The sequence below is a fragment of the Ovis canadensis genome, chromosome 1 (genome assembly GCF_042477335.2).
Source record: "Ovis canadensis isolate MfBH-ARS-UI-01 breed Bighorn chromosome 1, ARS-UI_OviCan_v2, whole genome shotgun sequence".
Taxonomy (NCBI): Eukaryota; Metazoa; Chordata; class Mammalia; order Artiodactyla; family Bovidae; genus Ovis; species Ovis canadensis.
In genome coordinates, this window is record NC_091245.1 from 207152197 (window position 1) to 207176539 (window position 24343).

At 43.1% G+C, this 24343-nt stretch overlaps 1 protein-coding gene across 6 annotated transcripts in view; it reads left to right on the forward strand.

Moving 5' to 3' along the window:
- The window catches only part of LAMP3 (lysosomal associated membrane protein 3), a 32073-nt gene that overhangs the window by 3160 nt on the left and 4570 nt on the right, over positions 1–24343 (forward strand). For 2 of the 6 annotated variants that reach the window (XM_069559097.1, XM_069559079.1), the window contains 5 exons: positions 3603–4345; positions 5212–5340; positions 16080–16137; positions 17577–17747; positions 20250–23484. In XM_069559097.1, the coding sequence (XP_069415198.1) occupies positions 3603–4345; positions 5212–5340; positions 16080–16137; positions 17577–17747; positions 20250–20389 (1241 nt within the window). In that variant the 3' untranslated portion in view covers positions 20390–23484. Of the gene's footprint in view, positions 1–3602; positions 4346–5211; positions 5341–16079; positions 16138–17576; positions 17748–20249; positions 23485–24343 lie in introns of those variants that run through there. The other 4 variants (XM_069559088.1, XM_069559107.1, XM_069559092.1 and 1 more) reach the window with 2 other exon arrangements.

Here is a 24343-nt window from a genome sequence, read left to right on the forward strand (position 1 = left end):
TGAGAGATTCTGAGTTATGCCCTGCCCTTGCTTCTGCCTACTTGCCTCTTTGTGGGTCTCAGAGAACTTAACTAAACCACTAGGGGTCAAAGAACCCATTTAAAAACTATGACCCAGTTTTGACAAAGATTGGGCATATATGTGTGGTCATAAACATAGATTTTGTAAAAACGGAGTATTTTTCAGAGTATTGTTTCCTTGAGTACCTAACAAACTTATGAAGTTTCTTGGACATATTTCAATGCACAGCAGACCTACCCCTGTCAAATTTCTGTCTTATCATCGGCCCATCTTTTACACCTCACACTCCTACGAGGAAAGGAGGAGAGGGGCTAGATTGGAGAAGGAGAATACAGGAACAATATTTCCCAGAGTTGTTTAGTGGTAACACACTCTCTCACTTTTGGTCCTGTCACCTACCAGCCCCAGGCATCTGTTGACCACAAAGTCATGTATCATACGGAGACACCATCACTTCCGGGCACCTCACAAAGGTTTGCTGTACCCCAAGAACACTTGACAGGGTACCATGAGTGTTCTTATCCTGTTTGGAGCACTGTGCATTCATAAATAGCCAATGTGTTTTTTCCCCTTATTTGAGTTCATTCATCACAACTGAGAGATAATAATTGTATTAATTCAGGAAGGTTCCGCCTTTGAAAGTGTGTGCTACTCAGTTGAGGAAATTTTACTCAGTTGAAAAGATTTACTTCTATCTCATAAGCATAAGGTAAACACAGTGGGATTTTATCAAGGACCTAATTATCCAGGAGAGCAAAAGGCAGGTGGTTCTCAATTTCCCAGAGTTCTCTGGAGCAATCTTTGCTTTTTACAATAGATATTCCTAGACACCATGTCTGGGAGTGAATTCTATTTCTCCATCATAATACTATGATCCTAATGAGATTCCTATTGGGTTCTTGACCCAGGAAACAGCAACTCAGATTTAGCCCAAATGAATTGTGAAAATAAATCTTCAACAACTGTCAACCTTCATAATAACCTTGAATGGAGAAACCTTGCCCCAGGTTCTACAATATGGGCAGAAAGCCTCCACATGGAGTGATTTTACAAAGATTTATAAAGTAAACCTACAACCCAGAAAATCAATTGATATAACTCTCAAATATTATACATTTCAGTTGTCCAAGTAAACATTTTGGATACAGAAAAGACTTTAGTAATAGTCTAAAGTAACTAAATGTCATTAATAATGTCTTTTACAAACCAGGTGTGCAGAAATAATTGATAAGTGTTACTACTGGACTTACAGTTAGCCTTTTCTTCTGGAAAATGATCACTGTTTTAGCATGTGGGCCTTTGAAAGCCTCACTAAGGACCACCATGATGAAGGTTTGGTGAACTGGGGTCACTGCAGGGGCACCCTACTCTTCTCTCCTCTGCTTTTGTCTCTTCTCTCACTGTTCTTCCCAGGGGTACACACTGCCTCCACCCATCCACAGATTCAAGGGCAGGCTTTGCTTCAGACAGGGGCTTGGGTCTAAAGCTCCAAAATTTATTAGTTGAACAATTATGGTCAAGTTAATAGAATTTTCTAAAATTGAGTTTCCTCATCTGAAAAACATGGAAAGATTAGTACCTGTCAAAGGGTTTTTGAGAAGAGTTGATGGAAGATAACCCTTGATCTGAGGTCTGCCATGTAGTAAGTGGCTTGTAGTAACTTGGAATTTTATTGCTATTATTATGGGGAAAGTATCCACTTAGAAATACCTTGGATGAAAAAGAGAGAGTAAAGGAGTTTGTGGATGATGTTTGTTAGATATGAAATTCAAGACTCTATAAACACCAGCATAGAACAATCTTTCCATTTTCCCCGTGCTTTTCCAAGTCACTGCCTGACACCAGGCAGCTCCCACTCCAGTGAGTGAAAGTACAATGGGTAAACACCAGGAAACCGTGGCACTGAAGAGACAGCACCATCTCTCAGTGCACCTGATTGTAAGCTCCCCTGAGACATCATTGCACCTGTTCCAGGTTTGCTCTGTGCCTGAAGGAGACAAGGATAGAGCTTTTCTGGTTGAAAAAGAGCCAGAGGCCTTTGGCCCTGAAGGGTGACCTGGGAGAGAACCTATGACAATAAAGCACATTCTAGGTCTGCTTAATAGTTCAGAAAGGCTTTTACTCAAACCACCTTGTTTGAGCCTTCTAATAATTGTAGGAGGAGGGTGATCCAGTGGTTAAGAGTCTGCTTTGCAAATGCAGGGGACATGCTTTTGATCCCTGGTTGGGAAACCAAGATGGAGAGCCACAACCAAGACCCAAAGCAGCCAAATAAACATATGAATGATCCTAGGAGGTCTACAGTGTTATAACCGCCCCTTACACATTCAGTTATTTATTCATTCATTCTGTAACCGCTGAATACCTTCAATGCACAAGCCCTGGTGGTAGAAAGGAAAAAAAAACAAACCCACAGCTCCCGCTTGGAGGTTGCCTTTAATCTAGAGGGAGAGATGCACAATCTATAAACATATAATCAGGGCTGGTACACGCTGTCTGGCCAGGCTCATTGTTAAATATTTGAATGCCATCCCCTTATATCATTACAAGTTGTGATTACTGCAGTGTGGGCAATGAAAATAACACTGTGATGGAGAATTGTGGGAAAGGGGAGCTGTTCTATGTGGGGAGGGCAGGGAAGATTCTTGAAGGAGCCGACATTTAAGCCAAACTGTGAAGGACACGCACACCAGATATATCAGAGTCTTTATGGGTTAATTTAATTTCTTAGCTGGAAAAGACTGGACCACTCTAAAGGTTAAGTAAGGGAATGATAGAAATTGGGCTACAATTAGAAAGCTGACGGCAAAATAAAAAATGGAAGGGAACTGAATCTCTTGTCAGTGGAGGCAATTATGCATAGATTGGCTGAACACACGACAAAACATCCAACAGTAAAATTCACACATTAGATTAGGGTTTGTATTAGGTCCCTTTCAAGCCTGGGATTATATGATGCTATGAAAACTGTACAAGTCTGTGCAGATCTTTATTCCTGTTATTCAAGCTGCCCCAGCTCTTTCAGATCATCCCAGCAATATCCTACCCAGGAACACACTCTGCCCAGGAACTGTCTGGATTCATGTCTGAAGATGGAAGATGAAGTGACATTGACACTTAGATATCTAGCTGAGCATGCTCTCTGGGGTGTTAGTACCACACCCCGTACAGACAAAAGGAAAGAATATCTCCAGTACGATCATGGGTGACAGCCTTGTGTAACTCAATGAAGCTGTGAGCCATGCCATACAGGGCCACCCAAGATGGACGGGTCATGGTGGAGAGTTCTGACAAAACGCGATCCGCTGGAGAAGGGAATGGCAAACCACTTCGATATCCTTGCTTCGAAAACCCCAGTATGATCACAATCCTGTGAAAACATGGGTACAATCAAAATGTTAGAATTATAACCTCGTGGAAGAATTTTGAGCGATGTTCACGACACCATTCTATCCTTGTAAATTTTCCCCAGATCTAAAAAATGCATGTTAATTTTAATGAAACATTAAAGTGGGAGTGGGGAGGGACTAACAAATGTGAGCTATTAGTTGGTATAGTAACATTTTTTTTCTAATTTGCAGTGATTTGGTATTATGACAGTCACATGAAGGCAAACGTGTTTCCAGAAATCACAGGTTATTCTTCACCTACAACAGGACAGGCCACAGTAAAACCTTCTCTCCTCCAACCAACTAACCACGTGCCTTGCAAAACTGCAGCAGCAAAATCAACAGATGGTCACGTCACCTCTCAGACAGTTGCCAAAACATCCAGCCCTGAGACCCTAACCACAAACACAACCATAGAAGTTCTAGTAACAACTTCCCCAGTAACTACACAGAGCACCCTACCAACCACTCCAACAACCCACACCCTAGTCACAACCCTGGCCACACCCAGCAAGTCACACGTGACTTTTCCAGTCACTGAGGCTAAAGCTGGCCTCAGTATAGGTCCCAGTTCACCACCAGTCACCATCAACCCAGCAGCTCACACCACTGGAAACAGGCCATCGACTGCCAGCCACACAACTGGGAAAACCACCCAACTCAGTAACCAGACCACCCTTCCAGCAACTTTGTCCACCTCACCACACAACATCACAACCAGTCAGAAACCTACTCAACCCACCCACACCCCAGGGCCAACCACAGCTGCAAACAACACCACCCACACAGCCTCGCCTGCCACCATAGCTCCCAGGCCCACCCTCGCACCACAGCCATTGTCACCCAAGACGGGACTTTATCAGGTTCTCAATGGAAGCAAGCTGTGTATCAAAGCAGAGATGGGGATACAGCTTACGGTTCAAGACTCCGTGTCGGTAAGTCGGGGCCATAGGACCATAACAACAGCTTCGAAAAGTTTGAGTGAGAGTGCCTTGCTAAAAATGAACATTCCCCTGCATCCTCTGTCTTGTAATGAAACAGACACTTGCAAGTTCCTCTTTCTCCAAGGTCCTCTATTAAGAGAACCTGTTTTAGAATACCTATAAAATTAGACACTGATAGTGACTGTATGAACAAAGGAAAGCACACGCCAAAATTTTAAATATGCACATTCCGCACTTTTAGCCAGCATGGGCAGAGTGCGGGGTACGTCCAGCATTGATCCCAGCCTGGCACTGTCCCTCTGGATGACTTTCAAGCTTCAACAACTTTCCTGTGAAATGAGAGGTTTGCATTCAATGGTTGTTACAACCACCTGTGACATTGATATGAAAAATCCAGATTAATGAGAAGATTGGTTGGAGGTACTGGGGGTGAGGGGTTAAGATTATTTGATTCACTGAAAGAATCACTATAAAAATTCTTCCTATCTTGCACCATTTTTGTGATTGCAAGTAAAACTTCCACATTCGGGTTTTTATTTGAAACAGAAGTTCATTAGAGAGCAAAACATTTCCTGTAGTGTCTAGCATGTTTGACTGAACAAAAATTAAATTTCACACAGTTTATCAAGGATATAGCTGCCACGAATTATCTCTGAAGGAACTCCTCACTGTGAGAGCACTCTTTCGTTTAAAAAAAAATCTTAACAGATTGGAAATGAGAGGTGTCTTCCAGGGACTTTGAAATTCCCCAGTGAAAACCCACTAGCCTCGAGTTTCAGACTCCTTTCTAGCCTGTGTTTCTGGTCTCCCAACTAAAGTGTTCTCTTCATTGAGCCCATCTATTTTGTTTGGTTTAGGTCTTTTCACCTCAGAAATACTTCAACATCGACCCCAATGCAACTCAAGCCTCTGGAAACTGTGGCTCCAGAAAATCCAACCTTCTTTTGAATTTCCAGGGCGGCTTTGTGAATCTCACATTTACCAAGGTGAGGCTGAGATCCTTACACGAACAGGCTCTAGCATTTCTTTCCCTGCCCACCCCCAGCTGCCCCCCAGCGTACCCCTCCCCGGCAGGGCCAGTGGTGCAATCCCACACTTCACTTTAAATTCCAGAGGAAATAGACATCAAAGCCTTTTGAGATGTTCTCTGATAAGAATGAGGGTCATAGAGATGGAGAGGAGGCAAGTGTCGACATCTTCTGTTTGCTCTCTTTCTCCTTCGGCCTCCTCTGTGCAGCCCAAGAAGGGCTTTGATGCCTCTGGAGGTGGGGCGCGGGGCGCGGGGCGGGGGGCGGGGGGCGGGGGTGAGGGGTACTTTGCCTCCAGGTGGGGGAATTTGGCCTCAGGGAACCTGACCACAGTGCCCTATGCAAACCACCCAAAGGAGGAAGTTGTACCAATGAACAGACCCACAGAAATTTCCAGTGGGCACAAAAAGCAGTATTACTCTAACACCAAAGTCAAATGTCATAGAAGGCAAAATCCAGGGACTAACCAGGAGCTGGGTTTTCTAGGCCGTATCCTGGAAGGGAGCAGACAACAGAATATAGTGGAAGAGCATGGTCATGAGCTCAGAGTCTCGGCTACCAGTTTGACTCTGTTACTGCTCTGCTTTTGACGTCAGGCAGGCAGCTTAAACTGCTTGAGTTTTTTGTTTTATTTTTTTATCATTTGAAAAGTGGGAGAAAGGAATTAAAGATCACTCCTGTAAAGAGCTTGATCCAGTACATAGAAAGTGGATGCACACTGGCTAGTCGCTGTGGTTACAGTGACTGAAATGGGCAGACGTCTTGGGGACGCAGTGATGGCCATTCCCCCTCTCAAAGGAGAAGCTCTTTCTGATTGCCACCAAGTGTCTTACAGGCCGAGAGGATCCTAGCAGCTGGGACTCGGTGCAGGTCTCTTTTTTACCTGTCTAAGTGACCCCTGAGGTTAGAGGGTCTTAGTTAGCAGATCTTAGAGAGCAATGAGCACAGACTTTGGGATCAGACAAATCAAGATTGACTTTCAGTCATAAAACTTACTAGCTGCGTGACCTTGGACTGGATTGGGGCATTTTCCTTGTCTATAGAATGGAACTAGTTATAGCTACTTAGTGGGACCCTTGGGAGAATTAGAAATGGCGTTTGTAAACCAGCCTTAGCTATGCCCCCGGAGAAGGCAAAAAGTCCCAAAGAAAGTAAAAGTTCCTACCAGTCTTAGCCTTCTGGGGAATGTCTGCATTTGAAAAAAAGTTATTTGGCTGTGCTGGGTCTTAGCTGTGGTATGCGGGATCTTTGGTTTCAGTCTGCAAACTTCTAGCTGTGGCGTGTGGGACCTAGTTCCCCTACCAGGGGTCGAACCAGGTCCCCATGCATTGGGAGTGCAGAGTCTTTACCACTGACCACCAGGGAAGTCCCAGTTTCTGCATTTTAAAAGAGAAGTTGTTTCAGCCAAAGTGGTGGCCACAAATCCCAAGATTACAGGGGCTAAGCATAGACTTTGATGTGTATTTAGTCTTAATTGCAAAGTAGTTGAAGTAGCGAAAAAGTAAAAATATCTTTTGTCTTGAAACAGACAATCCTTATTTTTTATTTTCCCACTTTTGGTGAAGACTTCATTTTTCCATTAAATCTGTATAAGGAAAATGTTAGCATATGTGTGAGGTGACCAGCAGCAGCCTCAGTAGTGAGGGGACGAGAAGGAGGGGCTCAGGAGTTCTGGTCCTCCCCAGAGGGGACAGCCACAGCTGCGGAGGCTGGTGGCAGGGCTGGCATCTAGCCCTGGGGACTGTCACTGTCTTTTATGATGAGCGTTCACTCTGGAGGGTGAGGTGTCCTGAATGGCTACCGCTCTACTGTGCCAGTTGAATATTTTACATATCACCTCTATCAGGTGGTAACGAGAGACCAGTGTTGCCAGTGTTCAATAGAAGGCAGAAGTCCAGATCTTTTAATAAAAGCACATGACTTTTTAAGTTATCAACACATTTTTAAAAAATTGAACACTGTTGACCCAACGAAACACAGTTGTAGGCCTGTGTTTTGGCCTCAGGACCCTGACACTGTGCCTTCCGCCCTAACAGGTGAACTATGTGAAATACCTTTAGGCAGGAAAGTCTAGATTCTTCCACAAGAGAAATGCGCTCAACACTTCAGTCACTTTTCACTTGTTGCTACCCTCTACGCCAGTGCTTCTCAACAGCAGCAGTATTAACACTTGGGTTAATACAGATGAGTCTTTGCAGTGGGGGCTGTCCTGCGCTTTGTGGGTTGTTGAGTAACATCCCTGGCCGACACCTACTAAATGCCAGTTCAGTTCAGTTCAGTTCAGTCGCTCAGTCGTGTCCGACTCTTTGCAACCCCATGAATTGCTGCACGCCAGGCCTCCCTGTCCATCACCAACTCCCGGAGTTCACTCAGACTCACATCCATTGAGTCAGTGATGCCATCCAGCCATCTCATCCTCTGTCGTCCCCTTCTCCTCCTGCCCCCAATCCCTCCCAGCATCAGAGTCTTTTCCAGTGAGTCAACTCTTCTCATGAGGTGGCCAAAGTACTGGAGCTTCAGCTTTAGCATCATTCCTTCCAAAGAAATCCCAGGGCTGATCTCCTTTAGAATGGACTGGTTGGATCTCCTTGCAGGCCAAGGGACTCTCAAGAATCTTCTCCAAAACCACAATGCAAAAGCATCAATTCTTCGGCGCTCAGCCTTCTTCACAGTCCAACTCTCACATCCATACATAACTACTGGAAAAACCATAGCCTTGACAAGACGGAACTTAGTCGGCAAAGTAATGTCTCTGCTTTTTAATATACTATCTAGGTTGCTCATAACTTTTCTTCCAAGGAGTAAGTGTCTTTTAATTTCATGGCTGCAATCACCATCTGCTGTGATTTTGGAGCCCCCCAAAATAAAGTCTGACTCTGTTTCCACTGTTTCCCCATCTATTTCCCGTGGAGTGATGGGACTGGATGCCATGATCTTCATTTTCTGAATGTTGAACTTTAAGCCAACTTTTTCACTCTCCTCTTTCACTTTCATGAAGAGGCTTTCTAGCTCCTCTTCACTCTCTGCCATAAGGGTGGTGACACCCAACCCCAGCTATGATAATCCAAAATGTTTCCAGACATTGCTAAATGTCCCCCAAGGGGCAAAATTACCCCAGATTGAGAACCAGTGCGCTAGAGGAAAAGAGAGCCTTAAAAAAATAGGAATACATGTTAGTAATAACATTTTTGTTGTTCAATTGCTCAGTCATGTCCAACTCTTTGCAACCCCATGGACTGTAGCATGCCAGACTTCCCTCCCTGTCCGTCAGCATATCCTGGAGTTCGCTCAAACTCATTTCTGTTGAGTCAGGGATGCCATCCAACCATCTCATCCTTTGTCATCCCCTTCTCTTCCTGCCTTAAATCTTTCCCAGCATCAGGGTCTTTTCCAATGAGTCAGTTCTTTACATCAGGTGGCTGGAGTATTGAGCTTCAGCTTCAGTATCAGTCCTTCCAGGGAATATCCAGGGTTGATTTCTTGTAGGATGGACTGGTTGGATCTCCTTGCAATCCAAGGAACTCTCAAGAGTCTTCTCCAACACTACAGTTCAAAAGCATCAATTCTTTGGTGCTCAGCCTCCTTTACGGTTCAACTCTCACATCCATAAACAGATGTTATAAAGAGAACCAAGTTGTAGGATAATAAATAGAAGCTGATTAGCAAGACTGATTTTTCAGCCAGTTTATCAATAATAAGAGTTTACTGAGCACCTACTTTGTCCCCAACACTGAGCTAGACCTAACGGGAGAAATAAAAGAAATATAGGTAATAGTTTGAGGTTTCAGATCACATACAATAACTCATAATTTTTAAAATTGAACACTGCCAGCTACAGAAACAAAGAAAAACCCCTCCTAGGAGGGAAGTTGTTGTTGACGTTGTTCAGTCAAGACTTCACTTATCTGTATCATATCTGTGTGACCATGGGCAAATCAACAGCTGTCTCTCTGAACCTGTTTTCTCAAGATGGGGCTGCTATGAGGATGAATTGGGCTGGTGTATGTGAAAGAGCTGAGCAGGGCATCTGGCCCAGTTAGGGTCAGGACAGGTGGTTTTCCTTTCTCATTTCTCTCTGTTTCATTTTTTAAAGAACTGAAAACCTTTCCATGTCAATGTCTCATTTGATTAAGATGACATGCTGAGAGTTGTTCAAACTCTTCAGCTGCAGGATAAATGTATCTCCTCTCACCCTCTACTACCCACAATTTCCTTCCTGCTCAGGATTGTTTGTTTTAAAAACAACACATCTTTCAGTAACTCTGTGTAGAGTTTGTTTCTGTTCTCGGTACTATCCCTTTCTCATTCACCTGGTTTGAAGGGCAATGTGAGCCTTCAGCACTGACTCTGGGACCTGGAAGAAACCAGGCACCCAGAGGGAGGAGCCCCAGGGCGACACAGTGTTAGCCACCGAGGTGTGGACAATGAAGAGTGCCCAACCACCTGGTGTTTCCCCAAAGCCTTTCGGGGCATTAGGAGCTGTCTTAGCTTACAGCTTCCTGAGAACTGTTATCAGCATTTGTATGTTAACACCCTCAGGGGACGCCGTTCAGAACTTTCCAAGTGGGTGGCCCACCATTCCTGTCATGCTTTCCCTTGTGGGGTTCCCTCTGCCTGGAATGCCCCTCCCACCCCTAATTCATCCTTTGAGATGAAATATCAGTTCATCTTCACCCTAGGAAGTCTCCCCACCTCAGTCACCACCTCCATCCAGGTAAACTGGGACACTTCCCTCTCTTGGTTTCTGGACCCTCCATGTATCCCTTGACCTCCACTAACGCACTTGCCACACATTTTGCCATCTTGAAGGCAAGATTTTTACTTATTCACACTCTTTAGTGCTCAGCCCTGACTTTACATATAGTGCGTGCTTATGCTTAGTCTCTCAGTCCTGCGCAACTCCTTGCAACCCTTTGGACTGTAGCCTGCCAGGCTCCTCTGTCCATGGGATTTTTCAGCCAAGAATACTGGAGTGGATTGCCATTTCCTCCTCCAGGGGATCTTCCTGACCCAGGGATCAAACCTGTGTCTCCTGCATTGCAGGCAGATTCTTTACCCTCTGAGCCATTAAGGAGGTCCTTATACACAGTATATTTTTACCAAATGTTTGATGAAAGAATGAATCAATATGGAGTAAATCTAAACTTCACAGAGATCTTTGAGCAAAGGGGTCAAAAAGTAAATTAACACCTCTGTGTAAACAGCCTCTTTAGTTTCTGTGACATTCAGAGTAGAGATTTCTTTCTTTTTTTTTCCGTTTAACTTTTTATTTTATATTGGAGTATAGTTGATTAACAATGTTGTGTTAGTTTCAAGTGTACAGCAAAAACATTCAGTTGTACACATACATATATCTATTCTTTTTCAAATTCTTGTCCCATTTAGGTTATTACATAATGAGCAGAATTCCCTCTGCTACACAGTAGATCCTTGTTGGTTATCTGTTTTAAATATAGTAGTGAGTACACGTCAATCCCAAACTCCCTAAATATCCCATATATCCCCATGGTAACCATACCTTGAGCAAAAGGGGCCTGATTGATGTCCACATCCTGAACATCTGTGATTGTGAAACTCCCATGATAGAATTTGCAGAAGCTGAGGAGGGGACCCTGGGCATCACAGTCATTGATATGCTGCCTTCCCGGGCAGGCTGGACAGATTGGCTTGCTCTGAACCCTGTCCTTTGCTAAGGAGGATGTTTAGGTTCCTTGAGCTAAAATCTTTCTGATGAGATATTGCAGAGTTCTCTTTTTGATGAGATATTGCAGAGACACTGACAGTGAGGAGCCACATTGTCAGCAGCCATTGGTTGAGTAGTGAGACGGTTCTTTAGCAAATGGTTCATTCAAATGGACATGCTGTAAGTGCTAAAGTACCATACTTGGCTCTTAGGAGTCCTTGGCCCTCTTTTGTCAATGCTGATAGGTACACACAGGCTTTTTACTTTATCTTCAAGAATCTGTCATGGTAGATATTCGTCATTCTTCAGCCTCAACCCCAAATGAGAAACCATCTGGCAGAGACTAACCTGATGGGTGACAAAGGAGAAAGCAGACGTTATAAACTGAATAATGTGTGGCATGTAATTTCCCTTGGGCTTTGGGTTAACACCTGCTTGAAGCTCTCAACCTACCCTGCAACCCCACTGCTCTTCTCTGCATCCACCCCGTTCCCATCACTGAGAGCTGAAGTTTCAGCCAGCTTCTTTAATCCATAGGGCTAGCTAAGCTTAGCTCACTGGCTTGTTTTCTTTTTCTATTGGTAGTGGATCTGAGCTCTAGGATATAGATACAAATTATCCTTTGAGCTCAGTGAGAGAGGTTTACTGGGAAGGGAAAATCTTTTTGTTAACAATGCTAGTTAAAATTTGAATGGAGACTTTGTGATCAGTTTTTTATATAATTCCTTCATTTGATCTTCACATCAACCTAAGATGTGAGGATTACTGTTGCCTATTACTGTTGTCCCCATTCTTCTATTGAGTAAGTAAAAAATTAAATGTTTGGAATGTTCACAAAGATTCAACAACTCCACCTAGGTTACATGGGAACAAAGACATACTTTAAAAATAATGTTTAAAAATTCTTAGCAACACTTTATTCTCCCAAATAGGAGATTCATCGCTCTAACATTTCATAACCAACCAATGTATTCAGCAACCTTGTATTTTACTGATGGTGTAGCCCAAGAGTCAACAAACTATGCCCCCCCAACCAAATCTGGCCCACAACTGAAAAAATGTACAGACCACAAGCTGTACAGTCCACAAGCTGAGAATGGCTTTTACATTTTTTATGGTTGGGGGGGGGAATGAAAATTCTATGACACATGGAAATCATATAAGATTCAAAATTTCAGTGTCCATAAATGTTTACTTTTGGAATATGGCCACACTTATTTGAGTATATGTCATCTACAGCTGCTTTGTGCTAGAATGGTAGAGTTGAGTGGCTGCTACAGAGAACCACAAAGCCTAAAATATTTACCATATGGCTCTTTACAGCAGAAAAAAAAAAAAAACAACTTTTCAACCCCTCAAATAGAATAAACTTCAGCCTTGTTGCCATTCAAATTAGGCCAAATTCTGAATTTTCAAAAGAAATGCTTTGCTCCAGTTTAAATGAAAGACAATTTTATTTTCTTTAACACCACTCCACAGAAAAAGTGGGTACCATGATCTAAATAAGACTCATTCAATATCGGCAGCATACATTATAGAAAACTTGAAATCTCAAGGAAATTAAACATTCCTCTGATCTTTTGTTTATATAAATTTGCCGAACACATGTTGTTCCTTCACCATGAAGATAGACAGCAGCTTTGTCAATATTTGTCTAATTTTGACTCAGTCAAAACAGAAAGATATAGGCTTGGGGCTCTGTCCTGTTACATCATGAGATGAACTTGCAGTGAGCGTGGGCACTGCCATCTGCTCTGGAGGGCCTTGCCATGGGCGCTAGCCCCATAAAGCCCAAGTTCTTCTGGAGCAGGAACAAACCTTCCCATCAGGGCATGCCATTGGTTGGGCCCATGCTTGCTTTAATGCTTCCCCTCACCTCTTGGAACTCTTAGTGATTTTTCAAATGTTATTTATTCATTTATTAGCTGTGCTGGGTTTTCGTTGCTGTGCCAGGGCTTTCTCTAGTTTTGGCAAGCAGGGGCTACCCTCTAGTTGTGGTGCTCGGGCTTCTCATTGTGGTGACCTTTCTAGTTGTGGAGCACAGGCTCTAGAGTGCTCGGGCTTCAGTAGTTGCGATGCCTGGGCTCAGTAATTGTGGCTCATGAGCTCAGTAGGTGTGGCTCGAAGGCTCCAGCATGAGGGCTCAGCAGTTGCGGTGCATGGGCTTAGTTGCCCTGCAGTATGTGGGATCTTCCCAGACCAGGAATTGAACCCACGCCCCCTGCATTGCAAGGTGGATTCTTAACTGCTGGACCACCAGAAAAGTCCCTTAATGACTTTTGATCTTGCATTTTTCATTTTGAACTAGGCCCACAAGTTATACGGGCTTCCCAAATGGCTCAGTGGTAAAGAATCTGCCTGCCAATGCAGGAGACGCTGGAAATGCAAGTACGATTTCTGGGTCAGGAAGATCTCCTGGAAGAGGAAATGGCAACCTGCACCAGTATTGCCTGGAAAATCCCATGAGCAGGGGAGCCTGGTGGGCTTTAATCCATGGGGTCACAAAGAGTCAGACACTGAGCAACTGAGCATGCACGCACAAATTATATAGCCAGTCTTGCTTCCTAAAGATGATTCTGTACAGGCAACTACATTTCAGGGGATGTGAAAAGAAGTTCTTACACAACAGTTTTTTCTCTGTAGTTCCATATCCCATAAAGGAAAATGTTGAGCAAGATCCCATAGACAAGATCTTCCTTTGTCTCACCTACAATGTGAATCAGAGGTAGATTCCTGCCTCCTCTGAACCTCTTTATTCTCAGTTGTAAAATGGGATAAGAATACTTATGCTGCCTCGAGAGGTTGTTATAAGGATCCAAGAAGGCAAAAAATGCACTTAGGAAACTGTAAAACCTTTAAAGAAATACAAGCCCCCTTTCTTTACAAGGAGGATAGATGTAGGAGCTGCCACAGGAGAGAGAAACTCCAGGAGGTCTCTCATGGAGCTCAGCCTGACACCACCACTGTTCTGCTGCTCCTTAAATCAGTCTCTTGCTACAGCCCAGTTTCCAAAAACAAAGCCCTCACCTCACTGCCCTGCTTAAAACCCTTCAATGGATTCTTTCTGTCCTTAGGTTGGGGCAGGGATCTTATAACAGTGACTGTGGCCCTGATGTAGTACAGGTCTCTCTCTGGCTAAAAGAGACCCCAATAAAAGAATAATCTGGGACTTCCCTAGTGATGCAGTGGTTAGGCCTCTGCTCTTTCATTGCTGAAGGCCTGGGTTCAATCTCTGGTCAGAGAACTAAGATCACACAAGCCACACATTGTGGCCAAGAGGTAGAAAAAAAAAAATAACATGAATAAACTGTGTCTGAAAGCAACTCAAGAAAGGCCTGGATCACAGTTGTTTTTCTCTAAAAAAAAATTGATGATCCAAGCACATTGTCCAACTTTCCTTTGAGACCCAAGACTGAGTATCTTGAATGAACCATCTAGGTCTTATTCTTCTCCCAGGACCTAGAGCACTGCCTGGTCTGGGGTGGATATAAGAGAGGTTAAAGGCTAGCCAGGCAGTTGGGGGTCATATCTTCCCTGCCACCTATTATTAGAGTTGTGACCTTGGGCAAGTCACTGAGCCTTCATCTCTTCTCCTAGTTGTTGTGAGGATTAAATAAGGTGTAAAGCAGAGGTGACTATCACACAAGGTAAGAAGTGCTGGGCACGAGGTGAGAAGCCAGAGTGTGGAGGTGCTTCAGTGAACCGTAGGATCCAGAGTTCGGTACATTAATAGCAGTGACCTTACTGGAACAATTTGTACTCTGGAACCCTTGCTGTGTAAGGAATCATCACTTTCATCCACAAATAATATGCAAATGAACTAGATGTGGTCAAGATTATTATTGTCAAATTCCTTTGATGACTACTAAAGTAATTCTGTGTCAGATTCTCATTTTGGTTGCTTTACTATTTTTGGCAACTCCTCTTACTTGCAGATGGTTTTCTAAAGAATGCTTAAAAGTGGTAACGCCATAAATCACCTGCTTTAAAAAATAAAAACTCTTTTTCCAATGTACCCTTTCATATCTCAGTTCAGTTCCTTTTAACATTTCATACTCTGAGTCTCTCAGGAAGTTATAGGGCTATTCTGTAGGGAGTTTTTTGGTTTGTTTTGTTTTTCCAAAAAGACAATCTCTGGATAAAATGCTTTCTAATTCTGAACACAACAGCCTGAAGTCCTCTTCTAGGGAGCAGTCAGTAATCTCAGAGTTAACCATTTCTTTCCAGAATCCTTCATGGTTCCATCTAACTGCTTGGAGATATGAACCCATTAATCTGTTTAAAGTAATTGATAACCTTTCCAGGAAAATCCATACACATACACTATTTTGCATACTCTATTTTTCCCAGGGGGTTTATGAGTGAAGTCGCTCAGTCGTGTCCGACTCTCTGCAACCCCGTGGACTGTAGGCCACCAGGCTCCTCTGTCCATGGGATTCTCCAGGCAAGAATACTAGAGTGGGTTGCCATTTCCTTCTCCAGGGGATCTTCCCGACCCAGGGATCGAACCCAGGTCTCCCGCATTGCAGGCAGATTCTTTAACCTCTGCGCCACCAGGGAAGCCCATCAAATCCACCCACAGTAGCCTTAAGGATGAGTGGTCTCAGTTTAAATCCCTACCCTAAGATACTAATTACTAATAACAGCTTAATGTTTGCCCCCCACCCCACAACCCACTCACCTTCCAGATATATTTGCATTTTATCTGGGAAAAACATGGCCTAGCTGAAGGAACTCAGATTTTACCAGGAGAATTTGAATTTCAGGCTCTAGCAACAAGCATGATGTAGAGAAATTTTTAGCCAGGGGCAAGCCATTACTTATTATTTATTTATTGTGTGATGTATTTACTTTTTTGGAAGTTTTCTAGCCCAATTATGGTTCCATTACAACATACCCCCAAACCCCCATATCAATGATTTAATAGCTAGAATCCTGCCTAAACAGTCTGTAAACTAGGATCATAAACAAAAAACAGAGATTACCCAAAGATTTACACACTACTGTTTTACAGGATGAAAACTCATATTATATCAGTGAAGTGGAAGCCTATTTGACTGTCTCAAATCCAGGTAAGTAGGTGGAGAGGCCTGCTCCACCAGCGATGATGCTGTTTCTGGTTAGTTCATTGTTCATCTCACTAATCTGTGATGCTGCATTTGAGACGCAGGCAGGAGATACAATAGCACAGTAGTTAAGATAACAAGCTCTAGAATTGGATAGCTTGAGTCCAAATACCATTTATTAGCTGCGTGGTTTTGGGCAAATGTTTTAAACTCTATTTCCTCAGCTGTAAATGGTGACAGATGAGGTATGTCACCTGTCATGACCTATCTCATGACATGTCATGTTATGTCATGTATGACATGTCAGTAGGTAAGTTAGTGTGGGAAAGCTAGTGTGGGAATTAAACAGGAAAATGCACATCAAGTACTTGCACAGAGCCAGACCCAGTGAGCTGACCCTCAGTGTGTGATGTGATCTCAGACACAGACGAATGTGCCGCCAGTGGCAGGAGAGGAGGGAACGTCCAGGCTGCCTCACTAACAGCCTGTGGGTGAATTCACTGAGGTCCGCAGTCTGGTCCCTGGCCCCAGAAGCCCTTAGCACACCCTTAGGTAGCAGCTGTCTCTTCAAAGAACCTGGTGTTAAACCAAGGGTATAAACTGATGTATAAAAGCAGAATGCTAATGTGTTCATTCATGCTACTGTTTCTTATTGTAGCTGCAAGGGGACCAGACAGATAGGTCCTCTTGGTCAATGAATTTTCTCCCATTTGGGAAAACAAGTATATTCAGAAAGGTACCTGGTGGAGGTGTAATTAGAACATGTGGAGTTATTATGTGATTTAAATGTTTAACCCCATGTGCCTTAAGCATTCACCTCCTTGAAAACAGTGTAACCCGCATGAGACAGTGCCAGTCTTTGAGTAGGTCCCTCTCTCTGTCAGCACTCAGAGGGCTGGAGATGAGCCTCTTCCTTTTAATGGGTCCATGAACGACGCAACAAGCCCTCCCAATGATGGGCCTAGTCCTTCCTTTTGCTCTATTAATGCATTCAGTGTGATGATATGCAAATAATCAACTCAGTAACTTTGCATGTCTCCGCTCTGATTAATTATTAGTTAAGAGTTCCTGTGATTTTGACTCAGAGAACAATCTTACTTCTTTTATTTCTGAAGTTTTTGTGGGCACTGTGTGTGCGTGTGCCCACAAAATCAGCTCTGCCCCCAAATGATTTAAAATAACTGAAGAAAAGATTCCCAAAAGATTTTATTTCAGCCTTATCATATTTCAGTGTGAGTGAGATGACTCTCAAATACTGCAAACAGCAGAAAAAAGTCCCCAGAGAGCACCTGGGTGAGGTTTCATGAGGCGAAGGTGGCAGAACTCCAGAAAGCCACATTTAAGAAAGGCCATTGAACGCTTCATGGGCCACCAAGCAACAGCTGGGGCTCAACAGCTATTTGCCAGGATTCTTACATGTCTCTATTTCACCTTCGTGTTTTCAGCGAAAGTTTACCAAGGAATGAAATATGCGATGATGATGTTTGAAACTGTGGTCGGGCATTCCTTCAAGTGTGTGAGTGAACAGAGCATCCAGCTCTCAACCCACCTTCAGCTGAAAACAGTGAATGTCCAACTTCAAGCCTTTGATTTTGAAGATGACCACTTTGGAAATGGTGAGTTATGTCACAAACATACACTTCTGAGAAAGTGTACCGGGGTAGTTTTAAGTTATTTTTGTTTGAAGCTTTCAAAGGAACAAGAATCAGTTGAACATCCTAGAACAGTATGATTCCACCACCAAGCTCTCAGGGTTAAGTTTCTCTGACCAGCCCTCCCACCATTGTGTGAGTCAATAACCAACCTCAAAGTCTAGCTCAATCTATTTTTGATAGTTGAGAGGTACTCCTAATGTCGTTGAGTTATTATGAGAGAGATGTTTTAGAAACTAAAATTCAATTCTTGCCCATAAGTAGAAATCCCTGTAACACTGTTTTCCTGGTGGGGAGAAAAGGAATTCCTACATGTCTTAACCCACTCATGTCCATTGCCCTCCTGTTGTAGGTTACATTCTCCTTGTCTGACCAAAATACACGTTCTGACTCATTTATACACACATGAACATAATCAATTAAAAAATCAGAAAATTGCCATCGGTAACCTCCCCAAGCAAGCTGCTGAATACTGGTAAACTCAAGTGTCTTTGGAGAACACTTTAAACATCCCGAATGTGAGTGACGGGTAAAATTCAAGATTTCGGAATAGATTCTTTCCCACTTACAAAGGGAAAAGAAAAAGATGTGATAATTCTAGACAGAAATACACTCAGCTGGACCTCCTCTTCTCAAATCCAAGCTGTGCCACCCGCCTAGTGCTTCCTCAAAGTTAATCTTAGTTTCCATCAACTTCTGCTTTGGGTTTTTACCTCAACAGAGGGAAGCAGGTGGCAGCAAGAAGACCAGGGACAGCCCAGGGTGGCTTTCCAAAAAAGCCCTTTTCTCCCCGCTGAGAAAACAGTGCTACAAGGATTTCTATATATGGGCAGGAATTGAACTTTAGCTTCTAAAACATCTCTTTCATAATATGTCAGTGACATAGTAGCACCTCTCAACTATCAAAAATTGATTTGGCCAGATATTTAGCTGTAAATTAAATTTCTATCATGTGAGTCTGATTTCTCTGTAAAGTTGAAGATGTGAGGGCAGAAAACTCCTGATATATTAACACTTGGTGAAAGCATTTAGCAAAGGAAGTAGTAAGGTGTTATTTGCTGTGGATCCCCTGATTTCTATAAGTTTCATCTGAGTCCTACAATTTCTATCTTCATTCTGGAACTTTACCACAGTCCAGATTAAAATTTAAGATTAAATATTAAAATTTGCTAGTAGGTATTGCCCCTACATTGTCATCTTGCCTCAAAACACCCAGTTTTTGAAAAATTCTTTTTAAAATTCATTATGAAGTGTTGAAACACCTCTGTATTCAATCATGTGGTTTTAAAAACAGTACACGCATTTGCTCTTCCTCCCCCTCAGAACCTGTGTATAGAAGGAAGTTGAGCAGGTCTGGGAAACCACTTAGTGGCAGAGGTGAGAAAAGAAAACCTTTCAGCAGCACACCTGGCCTGCTATTAGCAGTGCTCACGAAGAGATGTGGAAAGCTATCTTACCATTTTTTCCTCTCCCTCCCTTGCCCTCTCATATAAATTGTCACAAAACCCTGTCTGGTCTACCACCAGAATATTTCTCTTGTTCATTCCACCATCCCTACTTCAGCTCAGCTCCTTGTTCCCAGTCCTTGTTTGTGCTCAGAGTTCACTAAAGATGCTCAAGTGTGAAGTCGTATGTCATCCTGTAAATATTTTCTACCAAAGAGAGAAGATGGGGAAAGGAATCAGTTAAAAAGTAAAAGTTACCATACAGTATGGTGTTATAAAAGGCATAAGTACAAAGAGCTATGGGAGTCAGAGGACAGTGTGACGCACACAGCACTGTGGGGAGGAGGTCAGAGAAGCACCGGCTGATGGCTGGCCCTTCACCAGGGGCTCGGAGAACTGGAGAGGAGTCCCGCAAGTGTGAACGCTCAGCCTTGTCAAAGAGAATGGTCATCTCAAACAGTAGGCTCCTGCCCCCACTTCTCAAGCTCTTCTCTCCAAACTCTGGGAGGCTGCAAAAGCTCTCTCTGGTGTCAGGAGCCCGGGCTGTCTGGCAGCCCCTTTCAAGAGGCACACAGTTTAAATAGAATACTTTGGCCACATGATTTGGTGCAGATTTTGACGTTGGGAAACAAGGCTTCTTGGCTCACCCTGGCTCTAGAGTCAAGACACGATTCTGATCCTGACCCCTGGCCTTAACCAGTATTTCTCAAAGTTGAATCTGCCTCCCAGTCATGTCAGAATCACCTGGGCCCCACGTCTGACCCACAGAATCAGAATCGCTTGGGTGTGGGGCCCGGGGACCTGTGGTATAATATGCCCCTTAAGCGGCCAGAGGCACTGAAAGTTCCAGGGCTGCAGTGGCCCCTCCCCTTCCCATCTTCACCCGTCTGTGCCTGAGGCAGCAGGGACAAGCCCAGTACCTCCATCTCTCTTTTCTGTGAAGCCGAGGCAGGTGGGGGCAGTATCACTTCCCAGCGTCGTGGCCAGCCTGTAACACCTGTTACTCTGACTTCACTTGCAGCGGATGAATGCATCAGTGACAGAAACAGGAGAGAAATCCCTGTGGCCGTGGGCCTGAGTATCGCGGTACTGCTTGCCGTTTTGCTAACAGCATGCCTGGTGACCAGAAAGAGGCCCAGTAGAGGATATGAACGCATGTAAAGCCCCACCTTCTTCAAAATGTGCAAGGTTAAGGCCTTGGAAATGGTGGCTGCATGTTTAGCCTGAAGTGATGGGATCACATTTTCTAGTTGCCAGCCCCACCCTCCCAATCCGACTGGGACACCAGCTTTCCAACAAAGGCTGTCAAAGCTAGCTACTGGGAGCCCCCACCCCACTTCTTCCCGGGCCATATGGGCTTGAGTTCCATCCACACCTGATAATACAAACCTGGCTGGGAGAATTAGGGACAAGAGTCATGGATGTCAGCAGGGTCCTGTGAGATGGAGAAAGCAAAACACCAAAGGAAAAACTGTGGGAAAGGCATTTTCAAACTGCACTGATTTTTCTTATAGGCTTCAAAGAGTCTCAAATTCTAGGCTTTTGTTTTGCTTTACTTTTAAAAAACCAATCCAGTTCAATGTAAATTCCAAAGTGATTTTAAATTTCTGAATTTTTCCCACCTCTTGATTTACTTAAATTACCAATGGTCTTAATAGACCATCATTTTTAAAAGGACATATTCTACACTGTTAAAATATATTAGTAGTAAAAAGAAAAAAAAAATAGAAACATCCCAATATTTCATTTTTTCAGTGTAAAGGATATACCAAAGATCTTGGCAAACAAGAGTCTTAATAAACGTTAGTTCTCCAGTTCCTTCACCTTCATCTGTTGTCTACCTGCATAACATCTTTCTGCTTTGTCTCTATTTTCCTTTGATTTTAGTCTCTCCTTGTAGATTTACTTGTTAACTTGGGTCATTGTAGGGGGTGGAAGTAGGCAAAGCATCTAAACAACCAGAAATGGCAAGAAGAGGGAGATCTACCCATTGTTGCAGGAAGGGGGACCCCTTCCAGGGCCCGAGAATGGGCTCTTGTCTAACACTCAGAAGTGAATTGTTCAAGGAGATGCATGTGCTGACAAAGCAAGAGACTTTGTTGGGAAGAGGCACTTCATGGAGGGCAGGAGGGTAAAGGAACCTAGGAGAACTAGTCTGCCATGTGGCTTGTAGTCCTGGGTTTTATGGTGATAGGATTAGTCTCTGGGTTTTCTCTGGCTAATCTTGTGACTCAGGGTCCTTCCTGGTGGTGCACGCATTACTCAGCCAAAACGGATTCCAGTGAGAAAGATTCTGGGAGGTTGGTAGGACATGTGGTTTCTCCTTTGACCTTTCATGAGTTCTTCCAGTTGGTGGTAGATTGCTAGTTCCTCCATGTCCTTACCATGTCCTCCTGCTGTAAAGTAACTCAAGCAAATGCTTGTTACAGTGCCAGGATGGCAGTTCCAATCAGTGTTTCCCCTGACAAGATTATTAACCACTTTCCTTTTTTAGCAAACATTTACTGAAAAAAAAAATTGTAAACCAGAAAATTCCTGATTGGGAGTGATTGGCATCTAGAGGGAAAGTTCTATCAAAATGTGACTTGGAATGTTATTCATAGTTTTCTATTATGTTGACTATTTAAATAGCAGAACTGGGGTTGCTATTTCAGAGAAAGGGGAGAGTAATGGACTTCTGGATATTTTTAATTGTTTTTACTAACAGAAACTGTTGTTGTGTTTCTACGTTTTCCAGAGGTGTCATTCATTAATTTTAACGGAAAGTTTATGAAAGTTGGCAACCACTCTATAAGCACCACTTATCTGGGACGTGTACAGCTTTCCTTTGAGGTGTTTTAGCTCTCTCCACTTTCTCAGATATGATGGGGGTAGGGAGGGTACACTGCAGTTTCAAGAGCTCTCCAAGAGAGGGTCAGGAGTTCCTGTCTCCTTACAATAGGAGATATTGATGCAAACCTGGGACATGAGGACCCAGTGTTCCCCAAAGTGACTTGGGCTGAACAGCAAGGGCTTGGCCTTGGAGAGATGCCATCCGTCTCAATCTCCTCCTTCCAGCAGGTAGCAGCCCATATCTGCAGAAGACTCCCGTTTCCAGTTCAACCTCAAGTGAACTTGTTAGGTTCTGTACTGCAGAGCACAGGTTGTTTATTCAACATGCCGCTAACTGCCCTGTAGAATAACTAAAGGAAGGTTCTAGCATAGAAATTTCTCCCACAGTGGATGGAAGACAAAGTCGAATTAAAATTTAAAAAAAAAAGAGAGGTAAAGCAATTCACTTGAGTTTAATTTCCCTTTCTACCACCTTCAATGAATTATTCAGTGATGGCTACTGCTTAGACTCCTGTGATCTATCCCTCCCCCCCATACCTATGATCTTTAAAACTGCTTTGAATTAACATTCTATTAACAAAGAACACATTTTATTTGAATAATTAGTAAATAAATGCCTGGCTGCATGATGGCCTGACAGTTCTGCCCACTATTGCAGTGATGTCCCAGGAGGGTCCTCTTCTGAGTGCAGGAGGCTGCTGTTAGTGTGACGTTCTCCAGGAAGCCTCACAGGGGCCTCTGATCCTTCCTAGCTGCACTGGTCCCATGCCTTAGGCTGTCCTGATTCCGGCTCATCCAGCTGGTTCTAACTCAGTTTCTCCCTTCAGCTGATGGAGAACTGAATTTACCCGCCTCTCTCTGCAACCTACCTAGAGATAGTAGAAACCTTCACTAACATGCACCTGGAGATAACCTATCCATTGTTAATTTTGAGGTACGCTTGACCCTTGAAGGATGCCAGGGCTTAGGGATGCCCAACTTCCCACAATGGAAAATCTGTGAGTAAAACAGAGTTGGCCCACCGTTTAGGTGATTTCCTCTGTACTTGCATTCTCCAACAATCCCCAATAGAGCAGTACTGTAGTATTTAATATTGGAAATAATCTGCCTATAAGTAGACCTGTGCAGTTCAAACTGGTATCCTTCAAGGGTCAACTGTATTTCCTTCTCAAGATCACTGTTTTACAAACTGGAAGCCCACAGAGGACATGGTTTGGTATTCCTTTTGCCTTGTTCCATAAGCATTTCCCTGTGCTGCTAAAGGTACAGCGTGTTATTACTGTGGCTGCTATCCTGAATATGCTGTCAATGTTATATGATAACTTACATAACTATTCTGTTATTACTGGGAATTTTTATCGTTTCTCGGTCTTCACGATGATAATGTGAATAAAGAATTACGTGTGAATTACATACGAAACAAACATTGATTAACAAATGTGTATCAAGGTGTGCCTGAATTTTGGTGCCTCTTGTGTCTCCTGCATTGGCTGGTGGATTCTTTACCACCAGTGACACCTAGGAAGTGCTAGGGCTTGTAAAGGAGAAGTTATAATGAAAGAGTGAGATGAATAGGACATTGCACGCCTAAAAAAACAAATTGAGCATCAAAGTAACACACTGCTATACTAAATGGAAACAGGTAAAAGGCAGAATAGGTAGAGCTGAAAACTGAATTATCTTCATAGAGAAAAAGATGGAGATAATCAGTTAATGCAGATAAAAATTAAGCTTACATTATAGGAAAGCTGCTAGGTATTTAGATCATCTAAAGTAAGGATAACTGCTGTCTTGGAGGTACAGAGTTCAAAACTAAAAAGATGATATCTTTTAAGATGTAATATGTTTCCTTAAAAGAAATAACTGAAGTTGGAGATTGAAACTGCATAATGTATCCCAGGGGAAAAAAAAAAAAGCCTGAAAGTAGTTATCTAATATTGACAGGGGAACCAGTAAGATGGCAGAAGGGTGGAAGTGATATTATTTGAGTAGAAAGTTAATAGGCAGATTTCCTCAAACATGAAGTAATTCAAGGGAAACAGCACCAATGAGCTCTCCTTAAAGACACAGCTTGACAATGAAATTTGGTCAGAGAGAAGCCACATTACAAACAAGAATATCAGCAAACATCTCTTGGGATTAGAGAAAGCACAGCTTTGTTTTTTAAAATGTGCTTTATCTATTTGAAGAGTTAAGTTGAAAAAGCATTAAACAGTTATGGATCTGAGATTTTTTCATTCCTTCTCATATGTGAAATGATATATGTACATGGTTTTCATCTCA